Consider the following 18,009-nt stretch of genomic DNA (forward strand, 5'->3'; position numbering starts at 1 on the left):
AGCAAGCTACGTGTAAATGGCTCATTCTCATTGAAACCGCATTCAGTTTGGGCCCAGTCCATTAAATCCTCAACTAGAATCATGGTCATTGAGAAGTGTGAATGAGAATTACACAATTCCTACAGTGCAGAAAGAGGCCATTGGGCCCATCAGGGCTTCACTATCTCTGTCAAGAGCATCCCACCAGACTGAGAATTCCACTCAAGATAACAAAGTGTGGAGCTGGATGAACACAGCAGGCCAAGCAGCACCTCAGGAGCACCAAAGCTGACATTTCGGGCCTAGACCCTTCATCAGAAAAGGGGGATGGGGAGAGGATTCTGAAATAAATAGGGAGAGAGAGGGAGGCAGATCTAAGATGGACTGAGGAGAAGATAGGTGGAGAGGAGAGTATGGGTCGGGAGGTAGGGAGGGGATAGGTCAGTACACGGAGAACGGACAGGTCAAGGGGACGGAATGAGGTTAGTAGGTGGGAAATGGAGGTGTGGCTTGAGGTGGCAGTAGGGGATAAGTGAGAGGAAGAACAGGTCAGGCAGACAGGGGCGAGCTGTGCTGGTTTTGAGATGCAGTGGGAGGAGGGGAGATTTTGAAGCTGGTGAAGTCGACATTGATACCATTGGGCTGCAGGGTTCCCAAGTGGAATATGAGTTGCTGTTCCTGCAACCTCCGGGTGGCATCATTATGGCACTGCAGGAGGCCCAGGATGGACATGTCGTCGAAGGAATGGGAGGGGGAGTTAAAACGGTTCGCGACTGGGAGGTGCAGTTGTTTACTGCGAACCGAGCGAGGGTGTTCTGCAAAGCGGTCCCCAAGCCTCCACTTGGTTTCCCCAATGTAGAAGAAGCCACACCGGGCACAGCAGATCCAGTATACTATATTGGCGGATGTGCATGTGAACATATGCTTGATGTGGAATGTCATCTTGGGGCCTGGGATGAGCATGAGGGAGGTGGTAGAATTCCGCTCTATTCCCTTAACCCTACATATCTAATGACTAACCCACCTGCACTACACAGCCTCTGAGCTCTCGGAAATTTGGCATGATCAATTCACAAACCTGCACATCAATGCAGCATCAGAGGAACCTGAAGCACCTTCTGGAAACCCATGCAGACACGGGCAGAATGTGCAAACTGCACAGTGTCTGACAAGGCTTCAGTTGAACCCAGGTCACTGAGTCTGTGAGGCAACAGTGTTAACCATTGAGACACTGGGCTGTCCATACTTGTGAAGTTGAGATGTGAAAAAAATGCTTCTACATTTGTTGCATGCTTTGATGTTCATTGTGAATTGACACTGTAAGAAAAATATGTGAATATTTTCAAGGGGGACGTGTGACAGAAATCCATGAATGTACAAAGAGACAAAGTGTTAATTATTTCCATCTGCACATTGGAGTTTGGTGTGTCAATGGAATGACAGAGAGAAATGATTCAGGCAGGTTGAACAGTAACATTTAAAAATCATTCCGATAGATACATGGATGGGAGAGGTTTAGAGGGATATGGACGAAATGCCAGGAATTGGAACGAGCTGGGGATGCACCATGGTCAGTATGGACCAGTTTGTGCTGAAGGGCCAGTTTCCATGCTGCCTTCGTCTATGAATATAGAACTTTATTCTCAAGGGCTGGAAGAGGAATTATCGTTTAAACTGTGCTCTCAACTGGAGCCATAGGTCTTACAGCTCAGAACATGTCTATGACAGAGTATTGTATCCGCTCAATGCTTCTGGGTTAAGAATTTTCCACACATTTCAGGCCTCATCTCAACATCCTCCCCGACCCGAAAACCAATCCACCGGTTTTAATCAGGGCCTGCTAGACACCTGGGATTGGCCTCCTCTATCACTGGTAAAAGCCCCGAGCCTGTGGAGAAAGCCCTTTGGCAAACCACAAACCATACCTACAGGCATTGTAACGCTGTGCGGGCAGCCATTGCCTACAGCTCATTAAAGAGATAGAACTGGGTCACCTGCAGCAATATGTCTGCAGCTACTGACAAAAATGTTCCGTGGAGACACATTCTGGAAAGACAGGGAGGGGACAGTTTTCTTAGAGCCCACATCACTGTTAATAAGCTGGACATTGTGGGTGGAGCACTCTTGTGTCATTCAAGGCTGTTCTGAGAGTTTTCAGAACGAGCCCTTTGCTCACCGTCTCTGAGAGGGTAACCTCCTGGGACAGGTTCGTGCACACATTGTGGTGTATCACTGCACAATTCCAGAGCAAATGGAATGTGTGTACTGATGACGGAGGGGTTTTGAGGCAGGTTCAGTTCATACAATGGTTTGTCTCAGAAAAGCAGGCTTTTGTCAACTGCCAAGTGCCCATCTCACGGGATATGGCTTTGAATCTGAGCATGTTTTAATACTGAGTGGCTTTTAAAAAGTGCCGGCTGCCCATCGACCAGAGCGTGGCATTAACACTGAGCAAGTCACTTCAGAGGATCTCTGGCAATTTGGTCAGACATTCTACACTTTGTTAAAAAGAGCTGCATTCCCTGTTTCATCACAGTCTAATGATAAGTCTCATTATATTTTTCCAGTTGTTTCTACAATGCCCATGTCATTCAGGGTCTGGCAGTTCCCTGCTCTCTATTTCTGACCCTCAGACACTGACAACCTAATGTCAGAGGGTTTCATCCACAATGATGTAATAACCCCCAAATGTTTCCAACTGTTCTACAGGAGATTACCCGATGTACTGTTTCTGTTTCCCAGACAGAGCATTGCGATGGTCCTCACTGGTTCAGTCTCTGGGTAACAACTCCAGTGACTCTCCTTCTATATTAAACATTAAGGTGGGAGCACTGCCTTCAGCATTGTGGGTGGGGGTTAGCAGAGTTGGTGCAGGGTGTCAGCCCCTTTGACCTTCTCAAAGGTGAAACCCAATATGATTCACCAGGCTCACTCATCATCAACCACGTCCTGGGAACCACAAAGCCCCATGTCAGGCAGTTCACCAGAGGGAACCTCACCTTGGAATTGAACTCACCCCCCAGTTACTCAATCACAGCTCACTTCTCCCAGAATTGTCTCTCTGTCAGCAGAGACCTTTTTCTGCCTGAAATCAGCCTCATTACTTGCTTACTTGACTCTTATAGAAATGGAGCAGAGAGTGCCGATCTCTTGCAATCCAGGAGTTCACAATAATTGACACAATAATTATTCTGCACTCTCAATAGGAGGCACATTCTGCAAACAAAAATTCAAAACAAATCAATGTTTAACTGCACGATGAATTTTCACACATAAATCTGCATTTGTCATAAACTGTTTGTTGGAATTTTCTAACATGGGAGAATTAGACAGTTTTCATTCACCTGAGAATTCAGTCTAAATACTGAGCTTCAGTCACTGCTATCTGTACAACTGACTCTTGAAATGTCGTGATTTCAGAAATTTTTTATTCATTCATTGAAAATTAGTTGAGTTCTTCTGTTAAGCATAGCTGACAGCACAAAAATTTCTTCAGGGTTAATTTGCATCAAGTGACAGACTGTAGTTTCAGAAGTTGGCTTCCTATATCCTCTTCCTCATTTACATTCTTGTAGACATTGTATTACTCATTTACTTCAGTGTGAGAAACAAGAGCTGTGTGACTGACATCAAGAGCTGATCTTTGTGAATAAAACAATGTGGACTTTGATTCTTCTGATTTGTTCCATTCCCGGTGAGTGACCATCTGAGTTGTTAATTTCAATAACTAATACTTATTAAAGTCTCCCGTCTGGTTTATACAGTATAGAGGTGTTTACATATTTGGAGACATGTAAAAAAACAAAGGAACATCATGTTGACACAGCAGGTAACATCTTTATTGCTGTGACAAATGCCTGAGAATTTGATTCATTCTCCAGCACATTCTCACAAACCCAAACAGGTTCATCATCAACCTGCAAATTCTTTCAATGTGCTCATGGCGGGGAGCAAGTGTGGATGAAATTCCAGGTCAGATTTATCCAGCGCAGTGTGTTTCCTCTCAAATACTGTCTCAGGACAGTAACCTTTTCCAGGAAGAACAAACTGCAGAAATCTGATGCACCATGTGCTTTACGAAAGCCTTTGAAGTTCAAATGAAAAATGTAAAAATACATGAACAACGTCAGGAAATATTATATCTTCTTCTGAATATATGATAATGTCATGGGACATAGTTAACAAATACTTTACAGCTGCATTAGTCATTATCAATAAAATGAAAAAGGAGAGCAGAACATTTTTTTATCGTGATTCAAACAGCATAAACAATTGAACTCATCCAAAATTTTTCATTTTCAATATACACTGAAAACTGGTGTGGAAGTCAGCCTTCAAACAAAAGATCTTGGGTTTTGATTTCATTCTTTTTTTACTCTTATGACAATTCATTAAATACTGTTTTGCAAGGTGCTGTCACAAAAGTAGGTGGTTGGATTATATATCTTCCCATAAAAAGCTTTTTTCCTTTCAGTCATTAACTTTAACTGAGTTGCTGATGGTATATTTTGCCCTTCACTTACAACTTTAAAATCTATCACTGCAATAAAATTATTGTTCAGTATTGCCACTTCCCCTTCATTGATGATCAAGCAAATTTGAAACACAAAATATTAAAATTCCAAGGGATGGAGCTCAATGAAGTGTTAGAGGAAAACCTTCTGCAACAGTTTGAGACTCAACCTCATCAATTTCATGCAGAATACCTGACGGACAGTAAACTGAAGCGTGCCTCTGTGTGTTCAGAAATCCTCTTTGTTTCGAGGCTTCCTCTTTCCAATAAGAACTCTAATCCATGACTTCCATCAGCTTTAACCATTTATGCATTTTCTACCTTTTGCATTTCCTTTCAACTGCCTCATTTATTTTAAAATCTTTTCTATCATTTCAGTCGAGAACTGTTCCCCACAGAAAGAACCTATCTCCCAAAAAGACTGATCGCCTCGTGTCTTTTGAAGTAAACTCTACCCAGTCATCAACAGGCTGTTCCCGTTCCACTCCAGGACACAATGTGACAGCAATTCAAACATTTTCTCATGAAGTATCTCTCCGGGACAATCAGTAAATTGCTTCTGTTATTTCACTCTGCTTTAAAATGACAACAATGTTTCATTACAGATAATCCTGACTTTCCTGCCCTCAAGTTTCTGCACGTTCCTCATACAGTGCGGAAACTGGCCATTCAGCCCAACAAGAAGTCACTACAATCCTCTGAAGACCATCCCACCCAGACCCATTACCTGACCCTATTACTGTAGGCCGGTGTTTCCCATGGCTCATGCATCTAACCTCCTCATCCTTGAATATTATGGACACATTAACATGACTAATCCGCTGAACTTGCACCTTTTTGGACTGGTGGTTGAAACAGGAGGGACCAATGGAAACCCATGCAGACATGGAGGGAATGTGCAAGCTTCACACACATTCGTGATCATCCAAGATTGGAAAAGGAACAGAGTCCCTGGCGCTGTGAGGCATCAGTGCAAACCACTGAGCCACTGTGTCACCAGTGATCAAGCTTCACACTGGTGAACCGTTTGTTGCGCAACTTCAAATCTCTTCATTATGTCCTTGAGGGCTTTCATAACCTTCCTGTGTCACCTGTTGGATCTGCCCCTCACAACCTGAAAATTCAGCCCCTGTGCCCACCATGAGCCGACACACCAGCCCCCCCATCCCTCCCTGGCTGAAAGCCTCACTCTCTGGTCAGAACAAGGACACTCCAGACCCTGTAGCTTCCTTCACACTCATCCCCAGCTGACTCCAATCCAGGCCTGTCACTCAGACTGCTCTCCAGGACGGCAAGATCTCGATGATGCCACACACAATAGAGTTCAAGCCCACAGCGTGTAACAGAAGGCCAATTTCAAGATTGATCCAAAACTCGACCAATGGGGAAACGCTGTTTAAATTATTCCCTGTGAATCTGGAAAACCCTGAGGGCCTGATAAAGGTTTATATTAATGATTACCTTCATCATAAATTGGATAGAATGGAACTGATTACAATGTAACTGAAAATGAAAAGCACTTCTTTAGAAATTTCCAAATCTCTGAAATATTTTCTCCTCAGTTTCAGATGCTTTATGGGCAGAGAGATCCTTGACGGGAATTTTGGGAAGAGCGATCACAATACATTGCCACTATGAAGCACAGTGGTACCAGTCACACATTAAATATTGGTGTCACGGATGGACTCGTCAGTGTAATGTTATAGCAGCAACAAACTGGGCAAATGGGAGAATATCAATCACTGATAACAAAGCACAAGGAATATTTCTTGTTACAATGAAGAACCTTCAATGGGGAGATGCAGGATGGTACAGCTGTGGGATTGACGCTCCAGGACTTGACCCAATGTTTTATGTACAGCTGCACATCTCAGAAGGTACATATGTCTCACTGATATTATTTCAATTTTTAATTCTGCTGATATCTCTGATCAAATCTTTATCCAGGAGACAAGATAACATAGTGTTGGAGGGTATTTGATTTTTTGATGGCAGCCGATTTCTCAACAATTGTTTCTTTCCCACAGAAGCTGTCTCTACTCCTAAACTTCAGTTTTTGTCACAACCAAATGTCTCATGTTCTGGGGGCTCGGTCACCATCTCCTGTGAATCTGCCCGGGGATCCCTCCCCATTCATTACACATGGTATGAGAGCTCATCTCAAAACTCAAAGATCTCTGGCACCAATAAACTGGATCTACATTGTCAATCCTTCACACAGCAACATCATCAGTATTACTGCACAGCCTCAAATACTCAGGGAACAAAATCCAGTGAAATTGTTCATGTGTCAGTCAACAATGTAACAGAGAAGAACTGCAGTTACACTGTGAAAATCAAGAGCACCGGTAAGTGTGAAGCAAACAATGTGATTTTTTTTGCTGAATGTCCGTTCAAACTAGAGTCTTTTTGTCTCACTCTCTAAGGCTGTAATTATTAAAACTCACACTATTTTTTTTCATTGCCAGTTCTGAACAAAACCATCGATCCGCATTGTCCTTCAAAAATGAGCAGGTACATAAAATATTCCCCACATCATGCATAAACACTGTGCAATCTCCAGTAATCCACAAAAATTAAAATAGTTTTAGATTGATGAACAATTTGAATTTTTCTATCAGATGCAATTATCAAACTCAGTGCATGACAGTTGTGTCCAGATTTTGGACACACTTCGGGTATGGATTGGAGATGAGTTGTACAAATGAAATATATGAAAGTATTGACTGCAGGCATTTCCTGATATACTCTCGTGTTTGAGCTGTCAGAGAAGGAGCAGGTCAGCATCAAGTAGCAATGATACACATAAACTGTATTTGTAACTATCAGCAGCGGCTCATGTGGCTGCTCTCTAACATTGGTCTCAAACATGCTGTGTGTTCATGTTCCCCTTCGGGGCTAAAATGCAAGTGGATACCACTGCCCAGCAGAGAGAGGGAATGCTGTGCTCTTGCAGCTGAGACAGTGTCCATGAGCTAATAAACTGAGAACCTGTTCACCCTTTGGGTATGGCATCATTTGTAAACTGTTTGCAGAATGGGGGTTTTCCTGATGTCGAAGCAAGCATTCATTCCTCAAACAATATTGCTAAAAACAGCCAGATTTTTGTCAGAATTACTTCAAAGCTTTTCGCTGCATTTAAATTAACTTCGACACATTGCTGCATTACAATGGTATGCTTGTTTCAACAAAGCACTTCATCAAATGTGAATTGTTTTGGGGTCTCCTCAGATCCTGTAAGGCACTATTTAGTTCATTAATGTCCTTTCAGGAAGGAAACATGCTGCTCTTTCCAGCTCTGGTCTGCATGTGACTCCAGCAATGTGCTTGCTTCTTAACTGCCCTCTTTAAAAGGCCTGACAGCCAATCAGTCAGGGGTAATTCAGAATGGGCAGCAAACACTTTCCAATAAAGTATAAACAATAAAAAATTTAACAATTTAGCTCTTGCAGAAATGGCTCACTTAAAATACACTTAAGCCATGTTGTGTCTGTACTCCAGGGAGATGGGGAACCTCATTTGTCTGCCTCATGGACCCTAATACTTCAGCCAATGGGAAATCACTGGCAGGTTATGTGTCTGTGGGGGGTTCACTTTATTCCTGACAGTTCAGAAAACTGACACTAAGAGAGTGGAATTAACCAAAGCCAACATCAGCAAATGGCAGCTCCATGTGAAACTCATGGTTTTAAACAATTCCGATACCTGTGTTGTAGTTTCCAGCCCAAACCCTTTAACAAACCCATTTCTAACACATCAACTCTCAGATTTGAGAAAGAAAGTCAACAAGATTGTCTGTGTGTGCAACCACAGAACATGGGAGAGATACTGATCCAAAGCTTTCACATCAGTTTTTACTGTGGAGTGCTTGGCAATGAACCGGGCCAAGTGTCAGACCTGTTGGTCGGGGCATTTTGGCATAAGCGAACATAACTCTGTTACTTTTATAGTAGTCATGAAAAAGGATAGGCACATAAAGCAGAGCTGGGTAACATAAAATGGGAACAGATGTTGTGAGGGAAGAACACGACTGAAATGTGGAGATTGGTCAAGAAATGCAGACTGTGTGCACTCAATATGTTTGTCCCTCTCAGGCAGGGAAGCTGCGGTGAGTGAGGGAGCCTTGGTTCTCAAGAGAGGTCGAATGACTGGTTAAGAGGAAGAAGGATGCTTATGTAAGGTTTAGGAAAAGAGGAACGAAAAAGGCTCAGGAGGGATACAAGTTATCCAGGAAGGAGCTGAAGAAAGAGCACGGGAGAGCTATAAGGGGGCATGAGGAAACCTCAGCAGTTAGGATCAAACAAACTCCAAAGATTTTTACACGTATGTGAGGAATAAGAGAATGACCAGAGTAAGATCAGGCCGATCAAGGATTGTAAAGGGAATTTGTGTGCGGAGCCTGAAGAGACAGGAGAGGTACTTAATGAATACATTTCTTTGGTATTCACAACTGAGAGGGACCTAACTGTAGGGGAGAGCAGTGAGCAGCCTCAGGGGACTTCCCCTCCCCCGACTGCATCCCGAAGCCCAGCTCGTGCCCTCCCCCCCACTGCATTCCAAAGCCCAGCTCGTCCCCTGCCCCCCCACTGCATCCCAAAACCAGCCCAGCTCATCCCCGCCTGCCTAACCTGTTCTTCCTCTCACCTATCCCCTCCTCCCACCTCAAGCCGCACCACCATTTCCTACCTACGAACCTCACCCCGCCCCCCTTGACCTGTCCATCTTCCCTGGACTGACCTATACCCTCCCTATCTCCCCACATATACTCTCCTCTCCACCTATCTTCTTTTCTCTCCATCTTCGGTCTGCCTCCCCCTCTCTCCCTATTTATTTCAGAACCCTCACCCCATCCTCCTCTCTGATGAAGGGTCTAGGCCCGAAACGTCAGTTTTTAAGCTCCTGAGATGCTGCTTGGCCTGCTGTGTTCATCCAGCTCCACACTTTGGTGTCTTGGATTCTCCAGCATCTGCAGTTCCCATTATGTCTGATCATGATATTCAAAGTAGTGCTCAGTTACAAGAGGTGTACTTCAACAATCTGTTCTGAGTCCTCTTCTATTTGTGATTTTGGTAAATGATTTGGATGTTGGAGTGGAAGGGTGGATGAGTAAATTCACGAACGATGTAATGGTGGTTTGGGTTGTAGATAATGTGGAGGGATCTTCCAGGTTCCAAAGGGACTTTGATAGGATGCAGAGCTGGGCTGAGAAGTGGCAGATGGATTTTAACCCTGACAAGTGTGAGGTGATTCATTTTGAAAGGACAAATTTGAAATCAGAATACAGGGTTAACGGAAAGATTCTTGGCAATGTGGAGGAGCAGAGAGATCTCAGGCTTCAGGTCCACAGTTCCCGTAAAGCTGCCACCCAGGTGGGTAGAGTTGTTAAGAAGGCGTATGGTATGTTCGCTTTCATTCATAGAGGGATTCAAGAGTTCAAGAGCCATTAAGCTGGGCTCCACCTGTACAAAACCCTCTTTCAGCTACATTTGGAGTATTGTGTCCAGTTCTGGTCGCCTCATTACAGGAAAGATGTGGAAGATTTGGAAAAGGTGCAGAGGAGATTTACCAGGATGTGACCTGGAATGAAGGGAAGGTCTTATGAGGAAAAGTTGAGAGAGCTAGGGCTTTTCTCTTTCAAAAGACGAAGAATGAGAGGTGACTTGATGAAAGTGTATGAAATGATCAGAGGTATAGAAAGAGTGAACAGCCAGAGACTTTTTCCTCGGGTGAAGGCAGCTATTACGAGGGGCCATTTTTTTAAAGTGAGTGGAGGTAGATATAGGGGAGACGACAGAGGAAGGCCCTTTACTCAGAGTGTGGTGGGGGCCTACAATGCATTGCTGGAGAGGGTAGTGGAGTCAGCCTCATTTGGAGCATTTAAGCGGCAATTGGATAGGCATATGTATGATAGTATAAGGCAGGGGTCGAGGTTAGATGGGCCTGAGGTTTAGGGTAAAAGTTAGACACAGCACTGTGGGCCAATGGCCCTGTACTGTGCTGTACAGTTCTATGTACTATGTTCTCGAAACACACGGTTGTTGGGGAACTTGGGGATATAAATATTGATGGCTTGATAACTGTCCACATTACAAAAGAGGAAGTGCTGAAGGTCTTAAAAAACACAAAGGTGAATAAATTGGTGGTCCCTGATTAAGCATGTCCCAGGATATTGTGGGAAGTTAGTGAAGAAATTGAGGGATCCCTTGTGGAGATATGTGTCTCATCCACAGTCACAGGTGCAGTGCCTGAGGACTGGAGGCTGGCTAATGATGAGCCTTTATTTAAGCAAGGCTATAATGGGAAGCGTGGGAACTATAGGCCTGTGAGCCTGGCATCAGTGACGGGTAAGTTGCTGGAGCGGATTCTGAGAGATAGGATTTATATGCAATTGAAGCGGGAAGGGCTGTTTAGGGTGAATCAGTATCACTTTGTGTGTGTGAAGTGTACCTTACAAACTTGTTTGAGATTTTTGAGAATGAAACCAACAAGATTGATGAGGACAGAGTAGTAGATGTTGTCTACATGGGCTTTAGTAACAAGGTTCCTCATGGTCAACTAATTAGTAAAGTTAGATCTCATTGGATTGAGGGTGATCTTGCCAAATGGAACAAAATTGGTTTGACAGCAGGAGACAGGGTGTGGTGCTGGAGGGTTTATTTTGGACGGGAGGCCTGTGACCAGCGAAGTTGCACATGCATCAGTATAATTTAGGTCAACGATTTGGATGAGAATTTAGGAGGCAGGGTTAGAAAATTTTCAGGTGACACCAAAATTGGTGGTAAAGTCGACCATTAAGAAGAACATCTAAGATTACAAAGGGATCTTGATCAATTGGGCCAATGAGCTGAGGAGTGGCACACAGTTTTTAATTTTGAAAAATGTACGATATTACATTTTGGTAAAACAAATAAGGGCAGGACTTACGTAATTCTTGATAGTGGCCTGGGTAGTGTTGTCGAAATGAGAGATCTAGAAGTTCCGTTTGATAATTCTTTAAAATTTGCATCACAAGTAGACATGGTGGTTGAGATGGTATTTAACTGTTTTGCCTTCATTGCTCAGACCATTGAGTACAGGATTTGGAACATCGTGTTGAGCTTGTACAGGATTTTGGTGAGGTTACTTTTGGTGTCCTGTGTACAGTTCTAGTCACCCTGCTGTAGGAAGGTAAATGTTATGTTGAAGCAGCTTCAGAAGAGATTTAACAGAATGTTACTAGAACTGGATGGTTTCAGTTATAAGAATAGATGAGAAAGGCTGGGGCTTTTTCCACAAGGCTTTTTTATAATTCATTTATTGGATGAGGGTGTCGCTGACCAGGAAGCATTTATTACCCATCTCTAAATGCTCCGAGGGCAGTTCAGAGTCAACCACGTTGCTGTGGGTCTGGAGTCACATGTCGGCCTGAACAGATAAGGATGGCAGTTTGCTTCCCTAAAGGACGTTACTGAACCAGATGGGTTTTTCCTGACAATCGACAATGGATTCAGAGTCATCATTAGACTCTTAATTCCAGATATTTATTCAATTCAAATTCCACCATTTGCAATGGCAGGATTTGAAGCCTCGTCCCTAGATCATAATCTGGGTCCCTGGATTAACAATCCAGCAATAATACCACAAGGGAATTGCCTCTCCCAGAGTGTAGGTTGAGTTGTAAATTTATAAAGGCTTATAAAGTCATGAGGGGCATACATGAGATGAATAGCAAAGGTCTTTTTCCCGAGGATGGGGGAGTTCAATTGAGAGGGAATGTTTTTAAGATGAGAGAAGAAAGATTTAAAAGGGACCTGAGGGACAACTATTCACACAGGGGTTATTTCATGTGGGGACAGGGGCACAACTAATGAATGGACAGTTACAACAATTAAAAGATGAAAAGGAAAGGTTTGGTAGGAAATGGGCCAAATGCAGACGAGTGGGACTAGTTCAATTTGAGAAACTTAGGCAACATTGACGTGTTGAACCAAAGGGTCTGTTTCCGTGCTGTATGACTCAATGACTCTGTAAAATTATCGGTAGAATTAGGTCATTTACAGGTGTCATTGTGATCAGAGAAGGGGAAATAATGATATCACACAGGCTTTTTGTACAAGTAATGAGCTTCCATTTGTTCATGATGTTCTCTTGGATAATTACAAGTGAAAATGAGGTGAATTTGAACATCATTCCCTTCTTTCAACAGAACAGAGATATATTTGTAACATTTCTTCAACAATACCACCAACGACTACATATTCCCCAAATGCAAATCGAATTTCTTCTCCCAGTCAAACTCCAACCTCAGCAGACAATCTGTCTGAAAGGTATGATGTTCTTTGTTTTGAATCCATGTTCGAAATTAACAACTTGTTCAACAATTTTGGCCAAACGAGTGAAAGTCATCTGTTATTTTGGAAATGAAAATGGTGCTGGGTTTATATCAGGCTGCTATGTTAGTTTTCATTGAAGGTCCAATTGTTTTTGAAAAGTACAATTGGAGAACATACTTTCTATTTTGCTGACGTTCAGACTGCATTGCTCATCTTCATTACTTCACCATTAAACCACATGGAGTGTGATGCACTGTGCTTGCCAAACCTACCTTGCTGCTGTGTGTCCTGGAGTGTGATATCAGGGCAGGTTCATTCCTGCTGGTGAAAAGAAAGATTTGAGGTGATATATCTGCACAGTGACAGGGAGCTTTCAGTGTAAGTCTTTCGCATCAACTCCAATTTCGCGTGGTGGCCCACAGCGCCAGGGACCCGGGTTCAATTTTACACCTGCGTAATTGTGTGTATGTAGTTTGCACATTCTCCCCTTGCGCGTGTGTGTTTCCTCTGTGTGCTCGGGTTTTCATTCCACAGTCCAAAGATGTGCACTTTAGGTGGATTGGCCTTGGCAAATACTTCTGATTGTACATGTATTTGTCGGCTATTTGGATTAGCCATGGGACATTGGGGAGGAGTGTTGCGTCTCTTTGGATGCTCTTTGGACGGTCCATGAAGTCTTGATGGGCCGAATGGTCTGTTTCCACACTGTAGAGATTCTGTGATTCTATGATCTATATGTCAGTTGTGAAAATTTATGTAAATAAAGATCATCAGAATCTAATATCCATTTTTGAAACTGTTGTTGCTGAGTTTCAATGGGCATCTGGTGCTGTTTTATTCCATTTTTACTCAGTCAAATTTACTAACTTTAAAAAGGTTCAGTGGTGGTACGTTTACCTTCTTTCCCAACGGTTGTGAGCTCACTTCTCCTTCAGAGACTTGGGCACGTTATCAATGCTGAGCCCCCAGTGCAGTACTGAGAGAGTGCCACAATGTGGTGGCACTGCCTTCCCTCTGTGATCAATCCAGGCCCCAGCTGCCCCTCTCAGGGGAATGTGGTAGATCTCTTGGCGAAATTCATAGAAGAGCAGGGCCATTCTCCGTGGAGACCTGGGCAATGTGTTCCCTTTACCAATTCCAAATTACATCTTCATACATCTAATTATTGTTTCTGGGAGCATGCTATGAGCAAATTGAATACCATGTTTGCCATTGCAACATTTAATATAAGTATTACACTCCCTGCAGTACTTTCAGACGTCCTGAGGTGATGAAAGTCTTTCTTAATATATTTCTTGCATTAAATGGCCAAGAATCAATTGTGAACAAACACTTTTCTATTCTCTCTATCACAGTCTGATTTACATTGTACTCGGTGTGCTGGGGGCCATTCTGGTTGTTTTTGCTGTGTCTCTATTTTTGTACCTGAGGCAAATGGACAAGGGTGAGTTTTGATTTCTCTTCAATCATTTCATTGTATCCCAATAGCTTGCAATTGGATATAAATAGTGTATCAGAATTAGATCTTCTGATGGCTAGACAGCTGACATTCCAGTACAGTCAGGAGCTGCATGTGGAGACTCTGAAGATTCTCCATTGTAGCAGATACTGAAGGAATTCCCCAGAAGATTGAATGTTTATTTTTATTCATTCACGGGATGAGGGCATCACTGGCATTTATTGCCCATCCCTAATTTCCCAGAGAGCAGTTAAGAGTCAACCACATTGCTGTGGGACTGGAGTCACATGTAGGCCAGACCAGGTAAGGATAGCAGTTTCATTCCCTGAAGGACATTGGTAAATCTGATGGGTTTTTCCTGACAATCGATTCATGATCATTATTAGATTCATAATTCCAGATATTTATTGAATTCAAATTCCACCATCTGCTACGGCAGGATTTGAACCTGGGATATCCAGAATATTATGTGGGTCTCTAGGTTTACAGTCCAGTGGCCATACCACTAGGCCATCACCTTCCCAATAGACAATTCCTCAACACTTGGGCCATCCATTTATTTCAGAGAATGCCAATGAAATTAAGTAAAATTGTTATTCAGTGAAAGTAAAGTGAATAAGTACATGGCCTAACTTCTGAGTAACTATTCAGCTGACCCCGGACTTACATCATATGGTCTGAACTATACTTTCGCAAGACTCCTTACAGCCCTCACTCCCTTGTTGGGAATCATGGGTGCAATGGTGATGAATGTATTCCAGTACATATTCATACACACTGCAATTCATGTTCAGCTTAAAGATTTTAAACATTGAACACTCTTGTTAAATTTGCTTGAATGATTGTATTTTGATGTTTCAGGTATATTCTGCATCATGCATCAACAAAGAGATAAGACTTTTAATGATGACCTGGTAAGGATAATGAATATTAACTTGCTGAATACAGGTTAGAAAGTTGCAGAAAAGGGATTTACAGCACAGAAATTAGTAATTCAGTCCAGCTGTTGCTCTTATGCTCCACACAAGACTTCTCCCACTCCTCTTCATCAACGTCCAACTCCAGTCTTCTTTACATGTTTATTAAGTTATCTCTTAAATAAAACAATACAACTTGACTCAACTCTTCCATTGGAAAGAAGTAGAGAATTCAGGAGAAAGCTTGTTATCTGAAAAGTGTCAAAATGTGGAACCTATTACCATGAGGGGTCCATGAGGCAAATAGAATAATTCCATGTAGAAGGGCAGCTGGATAAGCACATGAGTGTGAAATGAATACCATTTGTTGATGAGATTGGATGAAAATGGGAGGAGGAGGCTCAGTAGGAGAATTACTACAGTACAGGTTTGAATTGTCTATTTTGCACTGTAAATAATTTTTAATATCTTCTGACACTGTATATAGATTAGTAATAATCATGAAATCACTTTCTCTTTGTAAAAGCACAAATCATGATTGAAGTGAATCAAAAATACATTTTTTTTCAATTTTAGGAATTGGCATCAGTGGAAAAGAACATGGTATACGCAAACATAAACCACATTCAAACGAACACAGCAAACAGACAGAGAGAGAGAAGGGACAATCTGAAAAATGATGAAATCATGTATTCAGCATTGGAATTTCAAAAGAAATCTTCATCAGTGAGAGGTGGGCTGGCAAGGCACACAGTTGACAACTCAAACAGTGTCATCTACAGTGACCTCAATTTACCAAACCAGCCACTAAAGGGGAATAAGAAAGCCCCACGACTCATTCCTGCTCAGGGATCTGAAACGGCAGTTTATGCTGATATTGGAATTTAGGAAAAACATGATGAGATGTTTGTACTGCTCATTGTTTCTTCTTACTTTGCAATGCAGTTATTTTAAATTTCATCTATTGTCAGCTTCCCGCAAATTTAGTTTGTCCAGCTCCTTCAGATTTGTTCCCTACAATTCCATACTCCTTCCAGTTTGTTTTCCTCAGCAAATGGAATCAATTTACCTTCAGTTCCTGAGTCCAGGTCACTCATATAAATTAGGAAGAGTAGAATACCAAGGTGTTTGGCAACACAATCAGTCCCCATTTCCCCTTTTCCCCTAACTCCACCTTCTGATCACAGATTCCAGGTTCAAACCCCGCTCCTAGAGCTCAGTTCAAAAACCAAGCTTCAGACCCAACATGGTTCGGTTGGATACTAATAATCGTGTGTAAAAAACCAAACTTGAAAAGGGAACATCAATTTTTACAGCACAAGAAGGGGGTGCCAATTTGTTTGGATCGTGGCTGACATGGAGATGCAGCAGGGACTGTTAACCATCAATTTAGCTGATTAAACTCAGACCAGGCAAGCATGCTCTGACTAATTAAGTGAATTAATTAATGAATAGCAGTTTGCAAGATCCTCTCTCTGAGATGTCAGGATATATTCATTTAATGCAGAAGGGGCCCAGTGTGGGAATGTGTGTGGCTTCTAGCATGCACAAATGAATTACCCTGCAAGCCCAATGGATCATCTGACATTGGTTTCTGAGCACAAACAGAACTCTTCAATAAACATTGTTCAATAGCAGAATCATGTCTGATGTTGGATGTGGCAGTCTGGGATTACAGTATGGGCCAGTTAACGTGATTGGCTCACTCCTGACCTGCAGTGTTGTCTGATATCATCAGCCAAATGTTCAGATGTACAGTCCATACACTCGGCATCACACCGACATTAAAGATAATATTCCACAGTATTACAGGATTATGAGAATTGGGAAATTGAACTGTTTGGACATTATTGGAGTGAAGAGGGATCTTAGAAGTGATTTCTTGAAAAATATGAAAAGTCAAGGCAAACTTTTTTTTACTGTGTACTGGAAAAGTTAATAATTTTGCGAAATATACAACTTAAAGCTTTTAAAAGAGGTAAAATATTGTACTTATGGCCTAAATGATTTAACAAACTTAAAGAGAAATCCTCAGGCCTATGCTGTTGTCCTGATTCATCCTATCCAAAAAACCTCTGCTCAGCTGTGGTATCTTATGCTCTCTGTGTGTGAATTTGTGTTTGAGATTAGGAGGATGTAGTTTAGTTGCTCACTGTTCTGGCAACTGATAAAAGAAAAGATTTGTTTTAATAAACAATTTATTTGTATGTTGAAGAAATTAAGGGGAAGTCTGTTTTGTTTATAATAACTTTTATAAATAGGAACGCCTAAACCATTTTGGTGACTATATGAAATATTTAAACCTTCTGGTATTGTTTGTGGCACAGTGGGATTTTATTAACTGTACATTTTCCCATCAGAATTGTAACAAATGTTGCTGAGGTAAGAGGCCCCACTGCCAGGCACATGGGTCATGATGGACAGGTTCTAGTGATGGACTGGAGTGGTCAAAATCAGAAGGCACATGACACCAGATAATAGTCCAACTGGTTTATTCCAAATCACAAGCTTTCACAGTACTGCTCCTTCATCAGGTGAAGGCACCTGACAAAGGAGGAGTGTTCTGAAACCGAGAGGTACAGTCTTCACTGCCCAGAGGCAGTAGGGCTGGAGATGGGAAGTGAACTTTATTAGAAAGGATGGTGGTGCCCCTAACCCAGTGCCTTCCCCACCCTTGTTTGGATTTGGATCTCAGCAGGAAAGTCCAACGTCCAACTCCAACAGTCCACCGCCCATTGAGACCCCTAAGTGCTCATTCAAGTTTCAAGTGCTCTTTCAGCTCCAGGCAGGACAAGAAAGAACCAGCCTATCAGACTGGGGTTATCTCTT

The 18,009-nt window shown here is 42.4% G+C and overlaps 1 protein-coding gene across 1 annotated transcript in view; it reads left to right on the forward strand.

The window, feature by feature from the left end:
• Positions 1–17,279, forward strand: part of LOC132210796 (uncharacterized) — a 110,150-nt gene extending 92,871 nt beyond the window's left edge. The window contains exons 14-19 of the mRNA XM_059653210.1: positions 6,055–6,369; positions 6,520–6,840; positions 12,678–12,798; positions 14,160–14,248; positions 15,125–15,177; positions 15,757–17,279. Of these exons, the coding sequence (XP_059509193.1) occupies positions 6,055–6,369; positions 6,520–6,840; positions 12,678–12,798; positions 14,160–14,248; positions 15,125–15,177; positions 15,757–16,068 (1,211 nt within the window). The 3' untranslated portion in view covers positions 16,069–17,279. The remainder of the gene's footprint in view (positions 1–6,054; positions 6,370–6,519; positions 6,841–12,677; positions 12,799–14,159; positions 14,249–15,124; positions 15,178–15,756) is intronic.
• Positions 17,280–18,009: the final 730 nt, after the last annotated feature.

This window comes from Stegostoma tigrinum, chromosome 21 (assembly GCF_030684315.1).
Source record: "Stegostoma tigrinum isolate sSteTig4 chromosome 21, sSteTig4.hap1, whole genome shotgun sequence".
Classification (NCBI taxonomy): Eukaryota; Metazoa; Chordata; class Chondrichthyes; order Orectolobiformes; family Stegostomatidae; genus Stegostoma; species Stegostoma tigrinum.